Raw genomic sequence first — 25,941 nt, 5'->3', positions numbered from 1 at the left:
GGTGAGAAGTACAGACCAGACGATGGAGGATTCTGCGCTATTAGGACATGCTGAATCATGCGGACAAAAGGTCCTACACAGCTGGAATGCACTTGGATTGTCGCGAGACATATATGCGAGTGTCATTTCTCTAAGTGGCCGACGTAATTTACAGTGGGATTGTCCCAATTTACATTTCTATTACCCTCCCGAAATTGTCCAATACCGTATCTCGCCTCCGAACTCTCAGAAAACATATCTTGGAAAACATCCAGAGCCAGCGCGTCCATCGCGTTGTGGTCAGCATCAACAACAACCTCGGCGAGCAGCCTCTTGATGTTTGCGGATGCCTGAGGAGCGACGAGCATCAAATCCGACAACATCCTGTCGAGGGCGTTGTCCAAATCCACCTGATCCTTTGCGAGTGCATGCACGGCACCGATATTCGACAGCACCCTTGGCTGGATCTTCTTGGCCGTCAGCATGGCCATCCTGACCAGGCTGACCCCCCATTCCCGCACGAGATACCGAGACACAATCGCAGGGCACAGTCCTAGCTTCGCCTCGCTCAGGCAGAAGTAGGCGCTTTCCACCGCCAGACGGATGTCGCAGACCATGGCCAGGCCCACACCTCCGCCGAAGGCTGGCCCGTTGATGGCCGCTATCGTCGTCTTCGGACACGTGTCGATAGTGTTGAAGAGGTCTTGGAGTGCGCTGCCTCGTTGTGCGGGTGACGTGAACAGGTCCTCTTGGAGGTGCATTCCGGTGCAGAAATACCGGCCTCGTGCTGTGAGGACGATACGGTGGACTGTATTGTCGCTAGCGTATCTTGAAAAGACAGATGTGAGGTCTTTAGTGAGTTGAAGGGTGAGTGCGTTTCCCTGGCCAGGCCTGTCCAGAGTTATTTTGATAGTTCGGCACTGTCTGGTGACGTCGTAGCCGTCGCCATGTTCAATTTCCGCCCAGGATGCGTGCTCTGTCGCAGTCTTAGGTTCCACTTTAGGCTTGCCCACATCATGGTGAGTAGCTGTCGAGCCGGCGGGAAGTAGAGAAAAGACTCGTCCAAAGTGTTCGAAACGAGGATAGTAATCAGTTGATCCCAGGCTTTGGGCAGCCCAGTTCAGGCTACGAAGAACCGACATAGCGTTCTCCAAAGTTCATAATAGGTCTTCAACGAGCTGCTATAGAGTCGGATGCTGAATCTTGCGGAGTGATTCAGGAGCTATGTCGAATAAAAGGACGAACGGCACAACGTCACCGCTTCAGCAGGAAGCTGATACGCCGGCAAATCGGGTCAATCTACGAGGCAGTATCTAGTCATGTATTTGACAAATACCGCTATTTAAACTTTCAGGCTATCCGCGGATGTAGGATTTACCTGGTTATCTTGCTACGAGTCGACGACTGCAGGGGCGAAAATCATTTGCCGCCAAGTTTTGAAGGGCCTAACAGTAGTAGGCTTCATCCCCTGTCAGCCTCCTTCAGCTCATGCATGCCGCCTTGACTCACGCCTCCACCAATCAACTAATCAATAAATGCCCTCGCTTGCCTCACCTTAGTTATCTGTGATCAACTCCAGAGTCGCCTTGCTCTGGAAATCGGATTCCGGTATTTTTTTTTTCAACCCTTCATCCTAGCACATACTTCGTCGGTCCTGTTTTCGAAGTCTCCCACGAAGCACCTGAGAGAAATTCTAGGACGATGATTGCAGATTATGTTGTTCGGACAATTTCCTCATTAGGAATCGCCGGGCTTTTATATGTGAGTCTCAACTTGTTATGAGCTGGGGCGTATACTACTGGCATCCGTGCTGCCGGCATGCTTTTGCCACCCGGGACTCATCTATACTGACGCAACCATCTCTCGATCAGGTGCTGGGCGTTTGTGCATATCGAATATGGTTTCACCCTCTATCAAAATACCCTGGACCAGTGCTGGCAAAGCTCAGCAATCTTTACAGTGCCTACTATGCATGGACTGGCGACATCCACATTGACATGTGGAGATGTCACCAGAAATATGGTACGGTCGAGGATTTGAATTAGCGGCATGGTTCTATGCCAGGGGGAGTCTTGATCTGACAACTCTTCGCAGGAGACTTTGTTCGCTATGCTCCAAACCGCCTGCTGGTCAACACCCCGAGTGGGATGAAAGGTATGTCAGTTGATTGATATCCTTCGCAAGAGATAGAAAGGAACACCCGTTGACTCTCTCGAAAAACACTAGAGATCTACGGGCATAGTAAGAGCTTCCAGAAGTCAACGGCGTACCATATCATGGTCCATCGGGCCCCGAGCACGTTCACAGCGACGGACCGGAGGCTTCACGCGCAAAAGCGACGAACTCTCAGCCAGGGATTCTCTGCGACAGCAATCCAGGGCTTTGAGGAAAGGATTCTGGAGCGAGTCAAAGCTCTGGCGGACCAAATGGCGCCGAAAGGGCTCACGGCATCGAAGACGGTCAACGAATGGTCGCCTGTGCACGATATGTCCAAGTGGGCAAGTTATCTTGCCATAGATGTCATACTGGGCATAATCTTCGGAAAGAACGTGGATCTGGTCGAGTCGCCGGACTACAGATTCGTCACGAAGTGCATAGAAGACTGCAACATTCGTACTGGGGTTTTATTTCAGGCTCGGGAGCTGACGACTCGTCGATTCGACCGGTGGTTGTTCAAGGGCTCAATCAGCTCTCGTAACAGATTCATCCCTTTCATCAGCGGTCTGCTGAAGGCTCGGATGCAGTCCTCGGCAGCGAAACAGAACGACATCTTCTCTATCCTGCTTGATCCCAAGGGCGCAGGGGGTGATGAGGGAAGCCAGCCGAGCGTGTCCGAGTTGGGAGGCGAGTGCACCACCTTGTTGATGGCAGGCTCCGAAACCACCTCGACAGCCATCTCAGCAACCTTGTTCTACATGATGAGGAATCCCGAAACCTACGAGAAGGCAGTTCGTGAAGTCAGAGAGCAGTTCTCACATTCCGAATCCAACGTCCGTCTAGGCGCTGCACTCAACTCATGCACATACCTCCGCGCATGTCTGGACGAAAGCCTGCGGCTGTCACCGCCAGCCGCCAGCGCGCAGTGGCGAGGCGTCGTCGCCGATGCCATCGTTGACGGGCGCCCGGTACCGGCTGGCTGCGACGTGGGCACGTCTCTTTATGCCATCCAGCGCCATCCAGCCTATTTCGACCAATCCTCTGTCTTTCGGCCGGAGCGGTGGACCGAGAGTAATGATGCCTCAGCCTCTGAGCGAGCTCAGAGTGCCTTCTCCCCATTCCTTCTAGGGCCTAGGAGCTGCGTTGCTAAACCGCTGGCGGTTGCGGAGGCAATGTTGACTCTGGCGACTTTGTTATGCCGCTTCGACCTGAAACTAGCTGAAGGGCCGGACGGCGAGGTCGGCTGTGGCGGACGAGATGGTGCAGTGTATGGAAGGCGGAACAAGGACGAGTATCAGCTTTGGGAACATGTTGCCGCGGTCAAATACGGTCCCCTGATTCGATTTAGGGAACGTCAATAAGCCAACTCTCCATGAAGGAACGCTGGTTGGATGACCTTGACAGCCTTTGCAATCATGTCCGTTATTAGTCCCTAGCTTGAACCGGATATCTGCCGAGTAAGATAATGAAAAGCTTAACTTTTGGGCCTCTTCCTCTATAGCCGTTCCAACTGATTAGCTTGTCTTTCTTGTAAGTACCTAAATTTCTCTGCCCATCGCTTCTTGCCTGGCTCCCTGGCTCTGCATCTACTCCTAAGCTGTTCGAGCACGCCTTTTGCTTCAGCGTTGTGCCTGGCCCTTGGTGATCGCGATCCCTTTGACACCGACATCATAATTCAGGCGTCTCAGCTGAACTCGTTACGGCCCAATTCCTATTCCAGATCTAGACCTTGCTATCACATGTCGCAAATTGAGTTACACTGCATGTAGGTCCCACTCGGAGCATTACCAAGGCCCACATCACGGTTTCCAAAACGCCGCAGTGTTCTAAACTATACTACGCCGCTATACTCAATCTCTTCAAAACACCAAAATCTATGAAAACGTCGCAATTTAAAACGCCTAATTAGCAGCGTTTTACATAACACTATCTAGCGTTTTAACTTTTCAAGGCTTCAAAATGGGTCCTCCCCTATAAGTAACTTCTCGCTAGTGCTTTAGCAGCGCCTTAGCGTGGAAGTCACTTCATACTTCAGAACGCTGCGGCGTTCAGAATCCGTGATCAGGGCCTTTTAAGCTTTACTAGGTACATAAACGAGGTCCCTTATCCCTGAACTTCCCACGCCTCCATGACTCCATCCCCTGTTGATGCGGCGGCAAACTTTCACTTAGGCTGGCGTTGTAGCCGTAACCGCACAGCAGTTTTAGTTCATAGAACATTGGGCATACTTGCAGCTCATGATCCTCTGTGTGTTTCAACCTGGCCCTCCCCCAAGCCAGCTTGTCTATCCTGTCTGGTCACGGTGTTAGCCTTCAGTCATGGACAGCTTCGGGGCTTTTGGGTCCAGCACGCCATTTGCGGAGCCGCTGTGGTATTCCCGGCCAGACAGCCCAAACTACACTGATAGTCACAGACGGCTCCGCGAGGCTATCCGCCGATATGTCGACACCCAGCTGGTTCCATTTGTATCTGAGTGGGAGGACAAAGGCGCTGTTCCGCCAAATGTGAGATTCAAACGTCGGTCCCTGGGCCAGACATATCTTCCCAACGTCGGTAGGAGCTGCTCCGGATTCCACTAATTCGATCTACACAGGTCCTCAAACGCCATTCCGATCTAGGATACACGGCTGTCTCACTTGACCCCTCTGCTCTAGGCAAACACCTTCCAAAGGAAACAATTTTGCCAGGCGATGTCCCTCCGGGCGAGTGGGACAGCTTCCATGATCTCGTCGCCATGGACGAGATGGCACGCTGTGGATCGCTTGGAACCATTTGGGCTTTGGGATGTGGCAACTCAATCGGCTGTCCCCTGATTATCAAGTTCGGAACCGAAGAACAGAAGTCTGCGTGGCTGCCACCTGTCGTCCGAGGCGAGGCGAGGTTTTGCTTGGGTTGCACCGAGCCACAAGGTGAGTGAGAATGTAATTTTTAGCACCGTCTTTTGTTGTTCTATTAATGACCTTTGGCCGATTCTGTCTCGTTGAATTTCTCTAGTCCATTAGTCGCGCTTTTACTTCACACTTTGGATCTGGTCAACTGATGAATCTACTGTTAGCTGGATCTGATGTTGCGGGCATTGTGACCACAGCCGAGCAAAAGGGAGATGTCTTCGTGGTCAACGGCACAAAACAGTGGGTCACCAATGGCATGACCGCCAACTACTGCACAGCTGTGGTCCGAACTGGTGGTCCCGGGAAGGATGGCGTTTCAGTCTTGGTGATTCCTCTCGACTCGAAGGGTGTGACTCGGAGCGAGATTCGCAATTCTGGCGTCGAATTGAGCGGTAAGGCTGACATTCCGACCACATCCACTTATGTTCACAAAGATCGTGACCACGGTTAAGGATTTGGTGGGTGTTGGCTAACAGCTTCGAAGGTTGTGCCAGCCTCAAGTTTGACAACGTAGAGGTACCTGTCGGGAACATTGTCGGCGAGGTGAATCGTGGGTTCAGACTCATCATGACATGTGAGTGTCACTCTTTCCGAAGGCGATGTCTCAATCTTAATTTGACGATACACACGAAACTCGAGGTCCATTTTGTCTTACATGTCTAGCTTTCAATCACGAGCGTCTTTGGATCGCAACCAACTGCCTTCGCCTGGCTCGAATATGCGTCGAGGACGCATACCAGCACGCAACCACCCGCCACACATTCGGAAAGCCGCTGATCGAGCGCCAACTTGTCCGGCTCAAATTCGCAAATATTGGCATGCAGGTCACGAGCACGTATGCACTCATCGAGTCAATAGTCCAGCTTTGGAACAGAGCTCGCTTGCAGGGCGGGGACGACGCTACCACACCCACCGGCGGCTTGTGTGCACTGACCAAGGTCAATGCCGCGAGAGCACTCGAGCTCGCAGTTAGAGAGAGCCAGCAGATCATGGGCGCGCTGGGATACACACGTGGAGGGCCAGGGGGCCGTATCGAGCGAATTAGCAGAGATATGCGCGTTCTTGTAATCGGCGGAGGCAGTGACGAAATTCTGAGCGAAATGTGTCTCATGCAGGAGAGCAAGGATTTGCAGAAGATCATGGCATCATCTCGGACCTAGCAGATGAGGGAAATATTATGATAGCATTGGATACGGAGGAAGCATTGCGTGGTGCCAGGTACGGGGAGATTGTAAAATCCAATACACAATAAATGGCATCGAACGGAGAGATCATGAAAGTAAATGGGAAGTGAAGTATTTTATTTGGGTTGAATACATGGGCTGAAGATAGGGGCAGACTGAGCAAGGTGAACTGACTTAGTAGTACTGCCGAGTAATCACAGGCCCTACTAGGAGGACAGGGAGCAAGATTTGCAAAAGGTGGATGACGTTTTAGCAAGTACAGATCCCAATTATAGGAAGGAGCTGTAAGGCAAGGCAATGTTGTCAATCTCTAGCATAAACGCCTCGATGACAAGAGAAATAGAGTACAAACAATTCGATGCCTATTGTGCAGGTGTGTGGAGTTTGTGAATTGATGAGGCTGCGCAACCCATAATTAATGTTATTCGTGTTACTTCAAGCCACACATCTATGTAGAGGATATGGTATGTCTTGCTATTGTACTAAAGCTGAAAAGGCACCTTGCACACAGTATTTACCGTAGGAATAGAAGTAATACATAATGGGTTCTCCCACTTTTGTTGGCACATAATTTAGGGCTTGATTGATAATACCAGACGCTTCCAGACCCAAATGCGCACTGAAGTCAATCCAGCAACTACCTTGCATCAAATGGAACCTGTGGTAAACTAGAATCACTTGTAATTAATAACTTCCTATTCGTAGTGGGGAAGACAACGCAGTAAAGGCTCTTCCGTGCAATGGAAGTTAAACATTCACGTGGATCTTCAGCGAGATGCTCCTTGGGTTAATTACTTGTAACGTATCAGCTGATCGTCCACCAACCAATGAGATACCGAGCAACATTTCGGGTCGAGATGGGGGCTGGTTGGCATCTTGCATTTGGGGCGTGCCTGCAGTTGGGCCAGAACTGAAGCACGAGCCGCACAGCTGCAGGCGAGGTGGCTATGTCTGCAGTGTAGATTAATAGGTCCAGCACGCGCTGACCCCGAACCACAGAGGACCACCATGCTCTAGGTCTCAACCGCCATGAATGTTGACTCCAAGAACACCTACGCAAGCACCAAGACCAGAATAAGGCAGGATGGCGTTCAACAATCTTGAACTGCGCCACCTTCCCGGCCTTCTTATAGCCAGTTCCGAGACCTTCGGTGGGTTCTGGCCTCTTTTTAACGCGGAGAGAGCAATCCTCGCATTTGGCCTCCCAGGACCCATTGCGCAATCAGTACCCGCGCAGACGACAATGTTCATTGCATCGTCCCGTATCAGCACCATAGGGATGATAATATTCGCTCTGTACGGCCAGGGAAATCTCGCTGCTGTTGACACCGTGCTTGCGGTCATGGGCCTTTACGTGGGAGTGATGGATGGCTATTTCTGCTGGCGCGAGGGCAGGCCGAAGATGGGGCTGTTCCGCTCTGCTGGTGCTTTCACGGTTGCGGCTGTTGGGTTGGCTGGATGCACAGCGGGTGGTCAAGGCTAAGCATGGAGGTTCCGTCTGTTAGAAACTGGGATCACTGATGATCCAGTACGTATTTCATGTACTAGTTGTATTTTCTGTTCCCTCTGTGGGGTTAAGTCCGTGCCCAGAGTTGTGTGACAGCAGCTTCTGTTAGGAGTACAACAGAATTAAGTCCAAGTTGGGCGCCGTCTCCACTAAACAGACCTTTGGCGGGCAGGGGACTGGTTCTGGAAGCGGGAGTGTTGGCTCCACTTTCCAACGAACCAACTGCTTGGACTTGCACGAACCACTGGCATGCTCTCCAACAGTCCCAACTGAGCCAATGCTGGATCGAGTTTCTGGGACTAGGTGGAGCGCCGCGGTTCCTGCTCCGCTTTTGATATGGGGTGACCAGACTCAGGAGTCAAGTTGCCAGCGCTGAATGAAACCTTCAAAAAAGCCCAATCGTACATGTGTACATTCGCATCCCAAAACCATAAATGATGGCGCTTGTCAGAGAATCAGAGGGTTCGACCTTACCCATGCGGGGCATGCCTGCAAAGTCCACATTCGAGGTGACTCCCCTGCTGGCAGAGAGCTTCCCCGCGACAAAAGATGTGACGGAAGAAGTGGCTCCCCTGAAAAGGGGAGACTGGCCGATCACTCAATTCAGCTATTGGGAAGACTACAAGCCGATAATGAGGAGATTGTACATCGACGAAAAAAGACCACTCCGAGGAGTGATGGAGATAATGGAGAACGAGTTTGATTTCAAACCAACGTACGTCTGCCCCTTGAGCTGTAGCATTGGCAGCATCAGCAGGATACAGGTGTGACTCAAAATCACAGGGCGAAGATGTATAAGAACAGATTCCGAATCTGGGGCTGGCGGAAGAACATCAGGCTCGATCCTGATATAGACGCCGGCAGAGTGCAAGACATTATCAACAGCAGACGCCCGGAAGATGGCAGTGATATCCAGGCCCAGAATGTCCTCTTAGCCAACGGGCAACTTGTCGATGTTGCCCGGCTTTACCGATATCTACGGCGTAAAAGACGATGCAAGGAGATGCCACTCACCACCAGAATCAACCAGCCCGACGTATTCTACAACAGCGAGGCAATCTTCCACAGCGCCCGATCGCATACCTTGGGTCAGTACCAAGGGAAAATCAAGGGTGTAACAGATGCTCTTGACCTCTTCGCGAGGGAGGAGCACATAACCGGCCGGTGGCTCAGGTTTACCGATGAAATCAAGGACCTCATGCAGCAGCAAAATCTAGGCGAGGCCATCGTTCAAATGCGCCGAGCACCAGACGAGGTTGCCACTATGGTCCAGACTGAGCCAACTGCCCTGTTCGTCAACCTCTTTATGTATGTTTTGAAACTTTGCAACTGCCCTGGTATCACCGACGCCGAGTCAAGACAATTTAGGCTAGTTGTGAAGTCGCTTCTTCATTACGCCGCGTCCATCTTATCCTCCGGCTCCACAGGCCTTCAAACTTCACACCCGCTGCAAATAATTATCAAGGGACTTGCGACTGCTCCAGACAGCGAGCTGAGCGAGATTGCGTCCAGGGCTTGGCAGGTAACTAACCAGTCCTGGGCAGAGCTTTGCTTTTTGGATTCCTCTTCCGCTGTGAGCAGGGGGACCTTGGATCAATGGCTCGAAATTGGCGACCAAGGAGAAAAGGATGGCATGTGGTTCTCCCGAATCATCGAGGGAATAGTTGACGGGACGATTGCCAAATACGAAGCAGCGTACGGGAAGCGCGACATCAGATGCATCAAAGCACTACAAAACAAAGCCGACTTGATAATCTATACCTGCAAGGCCAAACGACTGGATTGCCTTCTAGACCCGAGACTTGAGGAGCTGTACCTGCAAGTCTTGATTCGGGGAGCTCAGGGAGTTCAAAGGGCTGATGCTCTAAAATTCCTTGCCGAAAGCCATCGAGCACGTGGGGAATGGGATATGGCGGAAACGTATGCGCGGTTGTGTCTTGCACCAATGGGTAGCAATCGGGGAAAGGCGAGTTCTGTTGTGCTCGACGAGGAGATGCCCGGCACCCTGCCATGCAAAGAGCTCCAGGAAGATTCTATAGTTAGAAATGTTTAACACAAACCAGGTTCTGGTGAGACTTCAAGTTCAGAGAACTCAATGAATAGCAGGAAAAAGTAGCTGTAGTGTTCCTTTTAATACATATGAAACAATTCATCGGTCAGCTGTCGTACTACAAGAGCGAGCTAGCATGCGGTTTTCTTGCCATTAGCCAAGACACAAGGACGTCAAACGGGTGGAAACGAAAGGGTGAAGGAGGAGAAGGGAAGGGCAGGTCAAGGGCCCTGAGAAGTATTTATCAAGAGGAGTCGACCTTATGGTCGGGGCACCTGATACCTGAGGGCCCGGGGGCGAGGGACAAGGCGCATCGCATGACTACGCTCCTGAACGGAGGAATCAGAAATCGGCGACCTCGACCCCAACACGGGAATTGCAAACAGTGAGAAATAACCAAGCCCACCATAACGATGTTGATGGCAAATAACAGGACTTTGAGCCAACCTGCAGGATTAGTCATGCTAGTTATTCTCTAGGTATCAACCCCTCACCTTATCCCCAGCTTCGGCTCGATGGCCTTGCACTATCAACCCAGTCCCCTGCCACTCACTCAGCAAACATGACTTCAATGGACAAAGTATTCGCTGGATATCAGCAGAGGAAGGGCATACTCGAATCGAGCACAAACCCCTTTGCCAAAGGCATCGCATGGATCGAAGGACAGCTCACGCCGCTGTCCGAGGCGCGTATACCACTCCTAGACCAGGGCTTCCTCCACAGCGACCTCACTTATGATGTCCCCTCCGTCTGGGACGGCCGCTTCTTCCGCCTCGACGACCACATCACCCGCCTGGAGGCCAGCTGCTCAAAGCTGCGGCTGAGGCTGCCGTTGCCTCGGGAGGAGGTCAAGAGGACGCTCGTCGACATGGTGGCCAAGAGCGGCATCAGAGATGCGTTCGTGGAGCTTATTGTGACCCGCGGCGTCAGGGGCGTGCGGGGCCAGAAGCTGGAGGACCTCTCGAACAACCTGTACATGTTCATCATGCCCTTTATCTGGGTCATGGAGCCCGAGATGCAACACGACGGCGGCAGCGCAATCATCGCCCGAACGGTGCGACGGGTGCCTCCTGGGGCTATTGACCCGACGGTCAAGAATTTGCAATGGGGTGACTTGACGCGAGGAATGTTCGAGGCGGCGGACCGAGGTGCTACTCATCCTTTCCTCACGGACGGCGATGGGAATCTCACCGAGGGTTCTGGCTTCAACATCTGTATCATCAAGGACGGCACGATCTACACGCCTGACCGTGGTGTTCTGGAGGGTGTTACTCGCAAAAGTGTGTTCGATGCAGCCAAGGTCCATGCAATTCCCGTGCGTATGGAGGTTGTTCCGGTTGAGACGGCCTATCAGGCCGACGAGCTATTCATGTGCACCACGGCTGGGGGCATTATGCCAATCACGAGTCTTGACGGACAGCCCGTGAAGGGTGGCAAGGTCGGACCCATCACGAAGAAGATTTGGGACACTTACTGGGCCATGCACTATGATTCCACCTACAGCTTCGAGATTGACTACAGTGGTGTGTAATAAAGGTAGGCCGGCTATGATCAGGGGACTTGATGAGCAGAGAGCCTCAGTCTAAACATGTAACATTTAGAGAGACCCGACATACTCTATTTGCCCTCTTCAAAAGATTTGGCTCTCTCAGCAAGCCAGCCATCGGGGTGCGCGCCCTCCCCGATCACGAGTCGGTCCTTGATCAACCAACTGGCCCCTTACTTGACAAAAGTGTCCTCCCACCGGCCCCAGTGATCCAGGCTCCCAAGGGGCGCCTGGTCAGTTATTGCAAGAAATTGAGACTCGACACGTGCCTCGGTGTCGCTTGTGAATGTGGCGCGCCACGACGTCAGGTGGTGACGGATGTAGGCCGCCTCTCCTCCACCCACCACGGCTGACAACTGCGAGGGCTGCACAACGATGCTCCCGTCCGGGCCGAAATGAAACCTGGCGTCAGCCGTGAACAGCGTGGCCATTTGTTTCCAATCAGAATTCTCACGGGCGAGGGTGCAGTACGTGTTGAGAACGGCTTGGATCTCGGACAGGGCAATGGTGGGCTCGATGGAGCCAGGTTGACTGAGGGCTGTCATCCTCTCCCTGTGCCAGCGGTTGTGATATGGGTCACTTTTGCTTCAAGTCCAATAGGAGAGGATGAATGGAGACCGAGAAAACAAAGGCGAGCTCTATAGCATAGCACGAAAGAACAAGCCCCGGATTTACTTTTTGGGCAGATTTGTTGTACTGAAGCACCTCGGGCAGTCATGCCAGACCCAACCAACCCCTTTTATCATTACCCGTAATCAGCAAAAGCCATCATATGTCAATTGGTGTACCTAGAATACTAAACTTACAATAATTTCGTTCCATCCGGCCAAGGATTGATAATTCCTCGATAATCGGTAAAGTAACTAGCCACAGGACGTGGTGGGAGGTCCCAGCCTCCACTATCCGCCGCCCGAAGTCTGTTGTCCGCTATTCACCAATTCTCCATCCATGCCGGCCCACCAGGGAAAACGCTTCTAGAAGCAATTACACATCATTTGGCAATCATCAGTGGAGGCCCCCCGGCGTTATCTTGTGTATGCTCAAGAATCCATTCGTGATGCCATGACACAGCCGACCAACAGCTTTAGAACGGGGGCTTGGGCTTCCGTCGTACAGCTTGGGCCATCATTTGCATTTGTCGCAGACACTGGGACAGACAAAGTTAGCTGATATCCAATTATTATAAAAACCTGAAGTCTTTCCCATCTTGGTGGTGTTGTTGAACTAGACCAAATCTTAAGCCGTAGACGAGAAAGACCCGGGACAACGATAAGCAGCATGGGGTCAAAACAAGCAGATGTTCTTATTATTGGAGCTGGCCCCGTAGGCTTGTTTACTGCCTTACGCTTAGGCCAGTCGGGAGTAAAGGTAGTGGTCATTGAGAGAGACCCTGCTGTTCTCCAGTTACCTCGATCTTGCGGCTACTACCCCATTGTCCAATTCGCTTTCCACCACGCCGGAATTTACAACGCTATCCTCCAGCGCGGCGGGTTTCTAACCACCGGCATGGACTTTCGACGGAACCCCACCGACGACGGCAAGGGCGGCAAGAAGGCCGGCGAGCTGGTGGGCGGAATGCCCACTAAAGAGACGATCGACACGAATGGACCGCCTGGTACTGGCACGCTGAACATGCCGCAACCCATACTCTGCCAGATATTGTTGGAAGAGGTAACGAAGCTGGACGCTGTTAGTGTCTGCTTCGACACGGAGCTTGTGGGGATCCACGATGAAGAAGGAAGCCAGTATGTCACGGCTGAGACCAGGAATGTTACCACTGGAGACAAGAAGACATTCTCTGACCAATACCTAGTGGGTGCAGATGGAGGGAAATCCAAGACGAGAGGACTGCTCGGAATACCATTCAGCGGACATACCTGGCCCGAGAAGCTGCTGGCGACAGACGTCTGGCTGATGAACTACGACGAGAGCCCCATCACGACCACCTATCTGCTGGATCCCGTACACTACACTGTCATCACACCGCTGACACGACCAGTGACAGGGGAAAAGTCTATGTGGAGGATTGCCTTCGCCCTGGACCCGGATGAGACTAGGAGCAATGAGGAGCTGCTGTCAGACGAGCACATATACTCTCACTATGACAGAATTTGGCCTGGGCCGAGGCCCCTGCCGTTCCAGATCGAAAACCGAACGACATATGTTATTCACCAACGTCTTGCTGCAACGATGAAGCGGGGCAGATGCGTCCTTGCCGGGGACGCAGCACATCTTGTCAACGTGAGTGTTCACCATTTCTCAAAGACCTAGTCCTCAGGAAGGGAGGCGAGAAAAGCCTCATGTTCTGTTAGACCTGTACTTCAAAAACATGAGAGGTATAGTACTAACACCTCGTGTGACATCATGAAGCCAATGGGTGCGCTAGGCCTCAACACCGGCTTCCTTGACGCTGTGGCGCTGAGCGACGCGCTCAAGATGGTTCTCAAAGAGGGCAAACCGGCGGAACGTGTGCTTCAGATCTATTCGGACGAGCGGCGCAAGGTTGTGCAGGAATTTGCAGACCCCACATCCATATACAACAACCTACGCTTGCATTCCGTCAACATCCAAACTGCACATAAGGATGACTGGTTCTTTCGCTCCCTTCAGGATTATTCTTCCGAGGACTTTGGCAGATACTGGGGGCGCTTTCAGCATACATGGCCCACGGGTATGAGGGCACTGGTCGACAAGAGCGGGTAGAGATGATGATTCGTTGATGAAGTCTTTGGCTTACTCATTGTTTCTGGACTTGTTCTTTTGATCAGGGCTTTGTTGCTGAGCTCTGGGGTACCATGTGGCTCTCCTCTATGCCTTGTTCGTTCTTGTCGCGAGCTGATGGATGTAACTCTAGCGAAAGCTTTTGAGGAAGGGCGGGTTGCTCCTGTGGGCATAAAGGTGTTCTCGTGCACCCCAAATATCCCAATCTGGACACAGTCGGCGCCATCCGCATCCCTGAGTCATTGCAACCGCCTGTCATGCTCGTATGCCTAAGAGAAACACTCCATTATGGGCAGAAATCCACTGCTTCTGGGAAAGCACGTGAACAGCAAAGCTTTCTTCCCAGCCCTACTCCCCTCTTGTGACATGAGGGCGATGTTTGAAGCTTTTGATATAGCAAGGTGATACGACGCCTCGGAATTATACAACTTCATATTCTGTTCCTGCACAGACGGATGATCACTTCGGCATGAGCATGTGCGTCATTTTCCGATCTTTCAGTCTTTGTTCGGCCCGTATTGAACAGATGTTGTATTCAAGCATATTGATCTTGCGGGGAAGATGAGATACTCTGGGGTTAGAACGCTGCAGTGGGGATGTCTGTATATATGTGTTGCCTCCAGGCTTTTACAGCAATGATAATTGTCGTCGATGTGTCCCGCGCGATTGGCAATAATTTCGTCCACGAAAGCGCCTCCTTCCCCAAACTCACGGATCAGGACTGAAGAACAGGCACAATGCGCGGCACGAGATTCTTGTTGCTCCCGGCGGTGATACCAGGCGCCTTCTCCGCGCTCTGCACGCCGCTGGCCTGCTCCGTGGTCCACGTCTTCCTCGTCCGCGGGACCGACGAGCCCTCCCCGGGCCGGCAGCTGCCAGCCGCAGAGGCGATCTGCAAGGACTGGGACTGCTTGTGGTCCAACATCGAGTACCCGGCCGTGTTCAACGACCACTGCGAGTCCGCCGAGACGCGCATCGCCAACCTCGGCAAGGCCGTCACCGACTACGCGACGCGCTGCCCGGACGCCAAGATCGTCCTGTCGGGCCACAGCCAGGGCGGGCAGGTCGTGGGCGACTACCTCGGCGGGGGTGGAGGCAATGCCAGCTCGTGTGTGCAGGAGACGAGCGAGGGGATTTCTCCTGGGACATTCCCGGCGGATCACAGTAAGGAGATTCCCAAGTCCATATCCGAACTAGAATGTTCGCCGTGTGTACCGTGCGACGATATGCTGAAATCAGACCCCATGTGGCAGTCATCGCAGCGTTGATGTTTGGTTCACCGCGACACAATGCCAATCAGTCATACAATCTGCTGGTTGGAGCGAGAGCAACTTCTGTAAGTGCCTTGGGCGTAGAGGTTCTTTTATGAGTAATGCACGCTGACGCGCATCGTCAGGCCTGGCCAAGGGAAGGCGAGCAACTCCGGGCACTGAACCTCTGGTCTGATAAACTTCGCGACTATTGTGATCCTGCGTGCGCCGGAGGATCCAACTGGACCGCCCATGAGAACTATTTCGAGCTGTACGAGGACGATTCGGCACAGTTCGTGAGGTTCAAGGCCTGCCAATGAGGCTTGAAAGTGAAAATGGAAAGTAGTCACAAATACTAATCCTCGTCTACCGCCGTCTACTAAGATAAATTTTCTTCTGTCAGTGCCGTCAGAACTATTGTGTGATAAGAAACATCTGGGCGACCTCCATAATTGGCTCGAGCAGCTCTTTCTTTCTCGGGAACCCTGCGAAAAACAGCCCCACTGGTATTCTCGTACCGGGTAAACCGCAGTATATCCACAGGTCGTTCTGTAGCTGTCCGTGTTTGAACGGCTGGGACAGTGAACACAGAGCATAAATACCAACGGCCCCTGGCAGCACAAAGCAGCAAAATGTGTCACGCGACAAACAGGAAAAGTCCGTTCAAAATGGCGCCACAGGAGCCGTTGGACCAACAGAGTTGCTTGGATACAGCTTGATTACGTCTTCGGCACATCTCATCACCAGCCCGTCAATGGTGAATACTGCTTGGACAAAGAAACTGCCGTCACAGATGTGTTCTGCAGTGAAAGCCCTGAAAGGCGATAGAAGGCCACATGAGGCCTGCTTAGTCTATGCAAATGCGAGGAAGGTAACCGTCCATCCCAGTAAATGAATGTTCAGTGACGGTGTCAGCCATGACCCGCTGCCTCTACCCAACCCAATCCACATGAATATCAGCCTCCTGAGTGAGTGCCAGGAAACTCCTCCAACGCCGTACCAAGGTATGTGAAACCCCACGCCTTACGATGAAGGCATAAAAAATATCTTTGTGCTGAAGTTGAATGGAAAAGAAAGTGTGATGTCGTGATCATCATGAAGGCCTGCTCGATCGGTGGTTCGTGCCCTCGCCACCCGTTGCCCAACTAAACGTCCGCGTCGCTGCGTAGCCCTGCGTGGCCGAGGGCGACGTCGGCAGCTCAACCGGGGGAGCTTGTGGGTTCTGCTGCTGCTGAGGTGGTCCCGGCGTGCCGTGGCGCTGTGGCACATTGCTGTTAAGGCTTGTCAGTCAAATCCTGTTCCCAGCATCCGACCACCGAATCAGATGTAACTCACAATAATCCACCTCCGCTGTCCGAGCCCTGCGCGTATGGAGTTCCCATGCCCGGTTGGCCCCCGAAATGCTGATACGAGTTCTGGGAGTGTACGCTCATCGGCGGTGGGCTCCCACTGTGTACGGAATATCCTGGCAGGCCTTGCGGCACGCCGTGCCCTTGATGCTGTTGATATGGATCGTTCGAAGGAGTGACGGAGTAAGCCGTTGTTGCGAATGTCTCTTGGCCGGGACTCTTTGCGCCGGGGTTATATTTCACTTCGCTTATGGGCGCCGGAGCCATAGCATGCCTGCTCTGTCGGTTGTATGCCTTGTCCAGTCCCCCTCTTCGGCCACACAAATAGAGGAGTGTCGCTGCTATGAGGAGCACCACTGCTCCACCGATGGCGATACCCGCAATAGCTCCAGCGCTGAGTGGTGGGCTGGAATGAGAATGACTGCCGGACCCGGACGATGAGCCTGATGTTGGTGTTGCACCCGCGGTGCCAGCAGCAGTTTCAGAAGGTAAGGGGTCGCCTGGTACCATCTGGGTGGTTGTGTTCTTTGTGTATGCAAGCTGGACGTCCAGAGTCTGTGTATCATTGGGGTTGATGACGCCGATCATCCAGTTATCAATGCACGATCCTGGTGCTGCGCAGTAAAACCAGATGGGAGCAGTGTCGTTCACCCTGACTTCGAAAGTAGGGCCCTGTCGTGCGTGTTGTGAGTGGTGATATTCGATGCGCAAGTAAACGTGCCGACTTACATCATTGGTGATTGTGGCAACATTCTCGAAGCCAGAGAAGAAGCCGACCTTGTTCGCGCCGGTATATTCGTAGGGTATACTAAGTTGACATTAGGATTTCCTAGGCTCCATGGCGGCGGGGAGATACTAACCATGGATACCTGTATTCCGCCCGGACGACTGAATGCCCTGTTGGATAAAATCTGAACCCTGTGCGCATGCATCGTGTCAGTGAGATACCGTAGGCGGGAGTGTGCATGCTTCGATTCTTACGAATGATATCGCCAACGGAAGCGTTTGTGACTTGTGGGGTGAACTTGTGGCCTTCCTAAACACTTGGTCAACATCTAAGCATCCTCATAACTCAGGACGGGATCCATACTGCGCCCACAGCAACGTCAAGCGTGTTTGCGGCGGAGGTCGATGAGGACGTAGCCGAGGCAGTCCTACTTGCCGGTGTGCTGGACGTAGCCGAGTCGGAGTCTTCCGTGCTCTGAGCGCTGACCACAGTAGCCAAGGCTGTCAGGCCTGCGAATATCTTCGAGAACATCATCATGGTCTCGGGCTATTCAACTTGGACTTTCGAAGCCCATATGTTGCATATCGCGGATTTGTGTCGATGCAACCTCGTGAGTGAATATGAGTGAGGCAAGATGACAAAATGGACAGAAGAGACGGAGTTGGGCCGGGAGGGTCATGGAAAATGAGATAATTACGTGGGTCAGCAGAAGGGTAGCAGAGGCGTGGGTGTGAGCAGTGAGCAGGGCCCGCCGGTCCAAGAATAAGACGAAAGAGGAATCCTATCGACCTCACTTGTTGCTGACTGCAGTGCGAACATGCCAGCCAGATGTGGAAAATAGCAACACGACCCTTGGCCCAAGCTGTCCCACCACGCTCAGCTTTTTCAGACAGCACTAGCTTCCGGCGAGCTTGCTAGCCACAGCAGCTCTCCACGTCTTTTGCCGCATGTTGGTGTTTTCAAAGGACCAAGACCATGTTGTCCATCCTTCCCACGATGGACTTGCCCTTTCGGGCCACCAACATCGCGTAGGAGACCTTGAAGGGTGGAGCTTGGGGTTTCTAGTGACAAACCGAAAGCCACCCTCTTGCCCATCACTTTGGGGACACAATGGAAACGTTGGCATCATCCAAAATGGCAGCCCTTCTGCAATTCCACTAGCATACGAGAGGGAATCTTGGAGCCTTGGAACGGCCCGCGAGGAAGACGGCTTCGCCTCGACTCGAGCTTGGGGGAGGGGGATGTTGGGCTTCCAATGGGGTCCGGTATCAAGACGCACTTTGGGTTACAGTGCAGCAGCGACGCCGCATCCAGCCGGTGGGCGATGCGTCCACCCAGGATCTAACAATCGAGCCAATAGACCATCATGTGCAGAGCTCAATGGAGCGTAATGAGGTGCGAGGTCGAGGTGGTGGCTGAACCTCGGACTGGCGAGTTAGGCTTGGCAGATATTGATGGGTGTCCTCGGATAAAACCGACACAGGGCACTAGCAACCCATGAACTGGTGTGTGTTCTTTGCCCAGACCCAGTTGGTGCATGTACAGAAAGTCGCAAGACCAACTTGTTGATCTGTCAGAATGCCTCCATTGTGAGGGTACCGCATTCCGTATGGTAGAATGGGTGGGAACGCGAGGGTAGGTCCCAACAGGTCAAACGACGATGGCATGCCACTGAAGCGTGGCATGCAGCCCAGACAATGACTCTGCGAACGCTTTCATTGACGCTCGTCATCCAGCGGCCGAACGAGCGCAGGACAGTCGTTGCTGGCAAACCTGTGGCCGCGTAGTGTCTACCTCAGCCCAATGGGTAGGTTTGATGTCGAAATAGATTGCGGCGCGGTACATAAGCGGCTTATTGTGGGGGTGGTTCGCACAGGATTAGCTCGAAGGCTAAGTCAGCCCTGCCCTACGATGGAACTCTTTTATTTCCCAGGCATCCCCTGATCCCCTGCTCGATTTCCCGTGGAAATGAAATACCGAGCCCACTCCCCAAAACGACCGATGGAACGCGAGCCTGCGAGATCCGTGTTCTGGGGATGCTGGTGGTGAGCATTCCAGGCCCCCAAGAAAGAGAAAGAGAGAGGGGGAGGGCAAGAGGTGAGAGGTGAGAAAGAGAGTGTGGATGGACGCCTTCCATCTGTCAGCCGCAGTCCGCTAGGCTTGGCATCCCACGGCCCGTCCTTCGCCCAATCCTTCTCATGGCGATATCACGTAGAAAGAGGCACCGTTTGCTAGTCTACGGCGCAGCACTCAAGTCCTGCGACACATTACGAACCCAACAGAGCATAAAATCAGCCAGCCCGGGTCCAAATTGTGCAAACGAATATTATGTGATTCGACATTCACCTGTTGCATCCAGCAGCACCTGCATCTCTCTTGACCATCGCCTCGGTGGAAGCGGGGCGGGGGAAGAGGCTGGCTGTATGCCAATTCAAGGCCGCTGACCAGGGCTCTGCGCTGACGAAGGCTTCTGGAAGCTGGAATTGGTTGAAACTCGGTACTTGGCCTGGACGGGGCTCCCAAAAAAGCGGCCTGCATGCGCTTGCCTCCGCCACAGACCCCCAGTGCCGGGAATGCTCCGTAGATGAGAAGCGGCCGAATCGACGGCCGCGCTGATCGACGCCCAAACTCTTCACGTGTTGCCTGGCCTTTCCCCTCCATTTCGTGCTGTACTGAATCAATGGGCTCTCCCACCAAGATAAATCCACAGGAGGAGAGCTTTCAGGACAGTGGGCAAAATTAACCCTCGTAGGAAAGAGAGCAAGGGAAATCGACGAAGGTCCCTAAGCCCTTCCAGAACCCTCGGCTAACCATGAATGCCCGGAGCGCATGCACAATCATCGAATAGATCGCGGAGGCTTCTTCCAAAGAGGGTGCAGGCCCTGCAGCCACCCATGCCACTTCAAGAGTTCATCGCCGGGAGCCTGCCTGCTTGCCAGCAGGCTGGGGCCCGATCGAGCGGCCTGGCGAAGGCCTTGCCCCGCGCAGGATTCGACTCGTGGAAGAGGTCCGCAAGGGCGTGCTCATGTGGTGTATGCTGAATGCTGTCCTCGCAGGCCCAGCCAGCCCTGAGGGTGTGTGGCGCGGCGTGGCGTAAGCAACGTTGTACACCATCATTTGGATCCCCGACCGCTCGCGTGCGGCAAGCGGCAGGCGGCATGCAGCATGCGGCATGTAATGTAGACAAGGCTGTCGTGCCAAAATCACCATAAGATCCTGCTGAGCGGGGAACCTTTGTCCCGTCAACCGATCGAAATTGTTGCCACCTGTATGTTTGTAGCTGGGTATTGCCTTTTCTGGACTTCGACTCCCATGGTTGAGATCCGTGGTGCGGATACATAGAGTACAGCAGGAATATCTAGAAAGATGAGAAGAAGATGAAAACAAGACTGGTATAATGCCACCTGCTATGCTTTTAAGTCCACAAAACACCTGCCACCCACATTGTATCAAATTTGAAATAGAGCAAGTTCCCTCCTGGTATATCGGGCACTCAATTTAGGGTGCGTGTGCCTGCGAACGCTATTGCGTTTTCTTTTGCGTGGAAACGGATTTCCTGGGTAGAATCTGGGCTTCCACTACCAACCGGTAGAGACACCACAGATAACAGATTCCGAAACCTGCTGCACCGATACCAACGTTGACTACGGTCCACAGATCCGGCTTGTCCACCGGCGGGGCGACGACCCTCAAGAACATGCCAAGCTGCCATGGCTAGATAGAAGCCGCCATGCAGGAGGAAAGTGGCCCACTGTGTCAACGCGCCGCTGCTGCTCTCAAAGTAAGCACCAAGAGACGTGGGTGGCAGACCCAGGAGGTAAGCCCATAGCCCAGTGATCACCGCGTATGGAACACGCAGGTCGACCCGCTGCAGAAGAGGGAACATCGTCCACGAGCCCAGGATATTCGCAAATCCCACCCATGCTCGAGTGTCCTTCCCAAGACCGTTGTTACCGGCCAAGAGCAAAGTCATGGGCATGAGGGGGAGCAGCACGCTTTTCTCGTGAACCTGGAAGCTGAACAAAAAGAATGCCCATGCCGTAGTCGCAAAACCCAAGGGCAATAGCTCCTTCTTGGGCTTGAAGAACAGAATCAGGCTGGGGACCAGACTGAACGCAAGGGTCGCAGCCAAGGATGCCTTCTGCAAAAGCTCCGAGGGGTACTGACGCAGTTTGACGACCACGTTGAGGGCACACCAGAAATTTGCGACCTTGTCCTCAAACAGGCCCCTCGCGAAAGGGAAGACACGGTGAATCACCTGGACAAGCTGCTCGATCACAGGCCAGTAGAAGACATTCGTATCGATGTAGTCCTCGATCCATTGAAATATTGGCAAGCGAGCATCGGCTCCTTGCAGCTCAGCTCTGGGAGAGGCGCCCTGGCTCTTGTCATACAGTGCACCGGCGACCAGTGGGACGAGCAGGACGGCAAACGAGACGACGGTGCCGAGTGCGATGGCCAGCAGACGAGTGATCCTAATCTGGGGGAAAAGGCAGCTTCCCAGGAGGAAGAAGAAGACGGGTAGTGCGTAGTAGAGAGCCATCTGCTTGAAGCCAAGTGCGGCCACGAAGAAGACTGACGCCCAGAAGAAGCGACCGGCAAGCATGGACGACATGCTCGCTGTGACGAAACCTAGCATCACCGTGTTGTATTGGAAGTGAATGTGGTCGATGAGTATGGTGCCGGGCTGCATGAGCACGGCAACAAGGGCGACCGAAATGGTCCAGTTCGACACACCGAGGAGCCTGCCGTACCTCCTCACGAACATGACCACCGCCGGGACGAAGATGAGGTATTCGGACACGATGACAGTCGCTCGCATAAATATCTTCAGATTGGCATCATGGATGCCCCGCGACGTGTAGAGCGCGAACCAAGAGGGATCGATGAGAGTGCCAATCTTGCCGCACAGCCAGCTGTGGTATGCCGTCAGGGGCGGATAGTCGAGTCCCCACCATTCCAGGTCGTAGAAGTACCATGACGATATGGGCAGCTGCGTTGTGATCTCCATCCAATGCCTCTGGGCCTCGTAGTCACCGAACATTGGAGGCTTCTGGAATCCTGCAAACACACGAGTACAAGTCAGCCGGGCGCTTCTGCGCTTCTGGGGCCAATGTCGACAAGCTCGCCGCGCTCGCACACTGCTTCGGGGTTAATGCTCACCTGAGTATCCCCAGAGACCAGCAGCCCACCTGAACAGACCGACTACCATAAGAATGAGAGGAAGGACCTCCCATTGCGATACTGAGCCTCTTGCTGGCCAGAGAAAGGCTGACAGTGGGAAGGAGGGCGCCCTGACGAGGGTCTCGGCCTTGGAGAGCTGGAACCCTTTTCCATCGCCGTTCTGCTTGACCTTGCGTCGAGGCTTGTGGTGACGACCTGAAGGTGTTCCAGCCATTGCGCAGCTGGGGACGACTGGGGCCTCGTGGGATCTCGAGAATTGGCCGCAGAGGGTGGTGATGATTGTGGTGGTCGCGGTCGTGGTACCCAAATGCCGGTGGAGGGTGGGTGGATCGTCCGGGAACTTTTATTGCAGCAGCCCAACTGAGGTTTCTGGAAGCTGTCCAGAAGCAAGCTCCAGCTTCCCACAACCCTTGTAGCCCCGGGATCGGCATCTAACAGCTCTCCGGCTGCTGGTGGGGCTGTCCCCAGGGACGACAGGCATCTGCTGTGGCTGCCATGACATCAGTCTGTTAGGGGACCCTGCAGCTCGACCAGCAGACGGCACATGCAATACATTCCACGATACCCAATGCCAACGCCAATGCCAAGAGCTTGAGCCCCTCAGCGCGACAGCTTGTGGCGGTGGCCTTCGTTTGTGATTAGGTACGTCTCAAAACACAAATAATGTCTCCAAGACGCGGTCTGACCTTGGCCGATACCTGAACTTACAGACCCGCTGCAGACCGTCTCCTCAAGATGCCCTACCCGTTCGTCCTCCCCACGACCTCAGCCTTCTCCTACTCCTCGAGCTTGACCTGCGAATCGCACCCCTCCCTCCCTCTCTCAGCGAGCACCCAACGCGGTGTCGTCCGAGATGTTCTCAAGAAACACAAGCGATCCTCTCCACAGTCGCAAAGCGCCAACCTGCCGACCATCATCTCTGCCATAACAGGCTATCTTCCGTACCTGCTCGCCGTCGACTCGGGCCTGAACCACCGCACCATCGGCAATGGCCTCGAGATCTTCAGCATCATCCAGCGGTCCAACGTGCCCCTGAATATCGAGTGGCGGCCCTCGCTAGCAGACGTCTTCATCCCAGGAAAGAAGGAGAACGCGAGGGTCAAGATTCACAGCCTGGAGCACGAGGTCGCCTTCGTGCTGGCTACCCTGGGCTACACCTACACCCTCCTGGCACGCACAGCCCTCCACCCGCTCTTCTCTACCACCACCACAGAGGACCTGTACGCCATCGGCTCGCAGCCGCGCCAGGCCGCCATATCGACGGCGACCAAGCACCTCCTCGACGCTGCCAGTGTGTACGACCACCTCGCGCGCCGTGCCGAGCGGCCTCACGGCTCCCACCTCTCCTCACCACCATGCGCAGACGTATCAGCCGCCACCGCACGGGCGCAAAGCGAGCTGGCACTCGCCGAGGCAACCCTGCTCGCCGTGCTCAAGGATGACCCGTACCCGGCGGTGGTGGCGCAGGACAGGAACCAGAACGACAAGGAGTGGATGTACAAGGCGCCAGACATACCAAAGGTGCGGGCACACCTGTTTGCTAGACTGTGTGTCGCCGCGGCGGAGCACGCAGCCAAGGCGCACTCGCTCTGCGCGTCACAAGGAGGAGGGGGAGGGCCAATTGGTGGCGGCAGCATACGGTTCGGCAGCAAGAAGAGTAAAGAGGAAGGGGAAGACTCAGGTAGCGGCGGCGGCGGCGGAGGAGGTAGCACCGGCAAACTGAACGAGGGCTTCATCAAATATCTTGAAGACCTGCGGCGCACGAGCAGGGCAAAGGCATGCCGCTTCTTCGGCATTGACGCCGAGCTGGGCGGGCAGACGGGCAACGCGATCGGGTGGCTGCACGCGGCGTACCAGGAGCTAGGCGTCGAGGTCAAGGACCCGTCAAAGAAGTCATCGGGGCTCGGAAGGCTCAAGAAGGAGTGGTCAGAGAAGCGGGAGGACCGCCGCGTGGAGAAGGGCACGACATGGGGCGCTGACGCCGGGAAGCTGGAGGAGACGCGCGTGATCGAGATGCTGGAAGCCAAATGGTCCAAGCAAAATGACACGGTGAGGACATGCACTCCATCCTCCACCATGGACTCAATCCAGCCCAGAGTTACTCTTGGACGACCTTTACTGATCGAACATGTCAGATATTCACCCAGGCCATCACTCCCGCGGGTACCCTGCTTGCCCAGATGCCCTCGGCGCGCGAGATTCACACCCTGAAGCCCTTCGACGTCCCGGTGCTGGACAACCTCACACTGAATGCTATGCGCGCGCCACCGGACCGCAGCGACGACTTTGGAGACGAGAACAGCTCGGACGAGGAAACTGTCGTGCCCAGTCGGCAGGCCCCTGGCGCGTATCCCGGCAGCGTATCATCATACTATTAACTTCAATCTGAAAGAGGGTAATGGATGACTGGTAAACTACTGTAAGCCGCGGAATGCATGTGCCTCCCAGAATGCTTTCCTCTCCTCTTCCCACCGCCTCTCCTCCTCAGTGCGCTTCGCCCGCTTCTTGATAGCCTTGAGCTGGCCCTCGGTGCATCCGCAGGTCCACTAGACGGCACCACAGACGTAGCAAAACTGGGCGCCGCACCGGCAGCGGACGTGGCGGCAGGCCTTGGTGTGCTCGATCATGGTGAGGCAGCGGTAGCACCGCCGCCAGCCCTCCAGGCGCGCGATCCCCTGCACGAGCTCCATGTCCTTGTTCCTGGGGCACTGCACCGCGTCCGCGTGCGCCGCCTGCCCGCAGTCCATGCAGGTGGCGTGCTTCGCCTTGCACCGCGCCCGGCGGAACGGCGTGTTGTCCTTGTCCGCGGGGACGAAGAGGCCGCAGTCCGGCGCCGGGCAGTAGTACCTCTGGCCGATCGGCACCGAGTACTCGAGCCGCTTCTGCTTGTACATGCTGGTGAGGGCCCGGGGGGTGTTCTTGAGGCAGGTGTTGTGGTCGATGGGGGCGGCGCCGCAGCACCTGGGCGGCCAGTTGGCTTCTGCCTGGATTGCGTTCAGGACGAGCTGGTGGAAGCACTGCTTGCAATAGTTGTGCTGGCAGGGCAACCTGACGAGGTCTTTAGGAGGGTGGTCGTCGTAACAGCATGAGCAAGAGCTGCGGCACGGGTCAGCAAGAGTTGACACGATGACCAGGACACTGACATGGTTTCATGACTTCGATGGAAGGCCTGCCTGGTCTTGTCCTTTGCCCTTTTGAGGAAGTTTTTGACGTCTGACAAGTTGGCGGTGGAGTGGTATGGGCGTGCCATCATCATAGGTAGTAGCTAGGCAGGTGATACTGGTCATGGTGAGCCTAGCTGCGTCAGGATCGGGGCAGCTTACCACGAGAATGGAATATTTAGGGAGCCAAGCAGCGATCTGGCCGGCCACATCGTGCTTGCCGAAAATGTCCCAA

At 54.3% G+C, this 25,941-nt stretch overlaps 13 protein-coding genes across 13 annotated transcripts; 8 read left to right on the top strand and 5 right to left on the bottom strand.

The window, feature by feature from the left end:
- Positions 1 to 122: 122 nt before the first annotated feature.
- Positions 123 to 1,121, bottom strand: INS49_007936 (uncharacterized protein; the record flags this gene model as incomplete). The annotated part of the gene is made up of 1 exon (XM_043168682.1): positions 123 to 1,121. One exon carries the CDS (start codon positions 1,119 to 1,121, stop codon positions 123 to 125), a length of 999 nt encoding a protein of 332 aa, XP_043026362.1.
- Positions 1,122 to 1,680: 559 nt separating this feature from the next.
- On the top strand, positions 1,681 to 3,497 carry INS49_007935 (uncharacterized protein; the record flags this gene model as incomplete). Its single annotated transcript, XM_043168681.1, has 4 exons — positions 1,681 to 1,740; positions 1,851 to 2,001; positions 2,074 to 2,133; positions 2,206 to 3,497. 4 exons carry the CDS (start codon positions 1,681 to 1,683, stop codon positions 3,495 to 3,497), a joined length of 1,563 nt encoding a protein of 520 aa, XP_043026361.1.
- A 957-nt stretch (positions 3,498 to 4,454) lies between these two features.
- On the top strand, positions 4,455 to 6,187 carry INS49_007934 (uncharacterized protein; the record flags this gene model as incomplete). The annotated part of the gene is made up of 5 exons (XM_043168680.1): positions 4,455 to 4,640; positions 4,730 to 5,045; positions 5,192 to 5,419; positions 5,512 to 5,601; positions 5,691 to 6,187. The coding sequence occupies 5 exons, from the start codon at positions 4,455 to 4,457 to the stop codon at positions 6,185 to 6,187; spliced, it is 1,317 nt and encodes a 438-aa protein (XP_043026360.1).
- A 1,108-nt stretch (positions 6,188 to 7,295) lies between these two features.
- Positions 7,296 to 7,694, top strand: INS49_007933 (uncharacterized protein; the record flags this gene model as incomplete). Its single annotated transcript, XM_043168679.1, has 1 exon — positions 7,296 to 7,694. One exon carries the CDS (start codon positions 7,296 to 7,298, stop codon positions 7,692 to 7,694), a length of 399 nt encoding a protein of 132 aa, XP_043026359.1.
- Positions 7,695 to 8,152: 458 nt separating this feature from the next.
- On the top strand, positions 8,153 to 9,586 carry INS49_007932 (uncharacterized protein; the record flags this gene model as incomplete). The annotated part of the gene is made up of 3 exons (XM_043168678.1): positions 8,153 to 8,433; positions 8,502 to 9,240; positions 9,557 to 9,586. 3 exons carry the CDS (start codon positions 8,153 to 8,155, stop codon positions 9,584 to 9,586), a joined length of 1,050 nt encoding a protein of 349 aa, XP_043026358.1.
- Positions 9,587 to 10,330: 744 nt separating this feature from the next.
- On the top strand, positions 10,331 to 11,299 carry INS49_007931 (uncharacterized protein; the record flags this gene model as incomplete). The annotated part of the gene is made up of 1 exon (XM_043168677.1): positions 10,331 to 11,299. The coding sequence occupies one exon, from the start codon at positions 10,331 to 10,333 to the stop codon at positions 11,297 to 11,299; it is 969 nt and encodes a 322-aa protein (XP_043026357.1).
- A 188-nt stretch (positions 11,300 to 11,487) lies between these two features.
- Positions 11,488 to 11,859, bottom strand: INS49_007930 (uncharacterized protein; the record flags this gene model as incomplete). The annotated part of the gene is made up of 1 exon (XM_043168676.1): positions 11,488 to 11,859. The coding sequence occupies one exon, from the start codon at positions 11,857 to 11,859 to the stop codon at positions 11,488 to 11,490; it is 372 nt and encodes a 123-aa protein (XP_043026356.1).
- A 733-nt stretch (positions 11,860 to 12,592) lies between these two features.
- Positions 12,593 to 14,017, top strand: INS49_007929 (uncharacterized protein; the record flags this gene model as incomplete). The annotated part of the gene is made up of 2 exons (XM_043168675.1): positions 12,593 to 13,555; positions 13,685 to 14,017. 2 exons carry the CDS (start codon positions 12,593 to 12,595, stop codon positions 14,015 to 14,017), a joined length of 1,296 nt encoding a protein of 431 aa, XP_043026355.1.
- A 755-nt stretch (positions 14,018 to 14,772) lies between these two features.
- INS49_007928 (uncharacterized protein) lies at positions 14,773 to 15,605 on the top strand (the record flags this gene model as incomplete). Its single annotated transcript, XM_043168674.1, has 3 exons — positions 14,773 to 15,199; positions 15,289 to 15,371; positions 15,432 to 15,605. The coding sequence occupies 3 exons, from the start codon at positions 14,773 to 14,775 to the stop codon at positions 15,603 to 15,605; spliced, it is 684 nt and encodes a 227-aa protein (XP_043026354.1).
- Positions 15,606 to 16,378: 773 nt separating this feature from the next.
- Positions 16,379 to 17,898, bottom strand: INS49_007927 (uncharacterized protein; the record flags this gene model as incomplete). The annotated part of the gene is made up of 6 exons (XM_043168673.1): positions 16,379 to 16,556; positions 16,621 to 17,306; positions 17,364 to 17,442; positions 17,495 to 17,552; positions 17,616 to 17,670; positions 17,725 to 17,898. 6 exons carry the CDS (start codon positions 17,896 to 17,898, stop codon positions 16,379 to 16,381), a joined length of 1,230 nt encoding a protein of 409 aa, XP_043026353.1.
- A 2,985-nt stretch (positions 17,899 to 20,883) lies between these two features.
- INS49_007926 (uncharacterized protein) lies at positions 20,884 to 22,759 on the bottom strand (the record flags this gene model as incomplete). The annotated part of the gene is made up of 3 exons (XM_043168672.1): positions 20,884 to 20,939; positions 21,046 to 22,422; positions 22,525 to 22,759. The coding sequence occupies 3 exons, from the start codon at positions 22,757 to 22,759 to the stop codon at positions 20,884 to 20,886; spliced, it is 1,668 nt and encodes a 555-aa protein (XP_043026352.1).
- A 521-nt stretch (positions 22,760 to 23,280) lies between these two features.
- On the top strand, positions 23,281 to 24,923 carry INS49_007925 (uncharacterized protein; the record flags this gene model as incomplete). The annotated part of the gene is made up of 2 exons (XM_043168671.1): positions 23,281 to 24,594; positions 24,681 to 24,923. 2 exons carry the CDS (start codon positions 23,281 to 23,283, stop codon positions 24,921 to 24,923), a joined length of 1,557 nt encoding a protein of 518 aa, XP_043026351.1.
- A 36-nt stretch (positions 24,924 to 24,959) lies between these two features.
- Positions 24,960 to 25,795, bottom strand: INS49_007924 (uncharacterized protein; the record flags this gene model as incomplete). Its single annotated transcript, XM_043168670.1, has 3 exons — positions 24,960 to 25,091; positions 25,143 to 25,641; positions 25,689 to 25,795. 3 exons carry the CDS (start codon positions 25,793 to 25,795, stop codon positions 24,960 to 24,962), a joined length of 738 nt encoding a protein of 245 aa, XP_043026350.1.
- Positions 25,796 to 25,941: the final 146 nt, after the last annotated feature.

This window comes from Diaporthe citri, assembly GCF_014595645.1.
Source record: "Diaporthe citri strain NFHF-8-4 chromosome Unknown scaffold_3, whole genome shotgun sequence".
Classification (NCBI taxonomy): Eukaryota; Fungi; Ascomycota; class Sordariomycetes; order Diaporthales; family Diaporthaceae; genus Diaporthe; species Diaporthe citri.
This window is presented reverse-complemented; position numbering and strand designations above follow the sequence as displayed.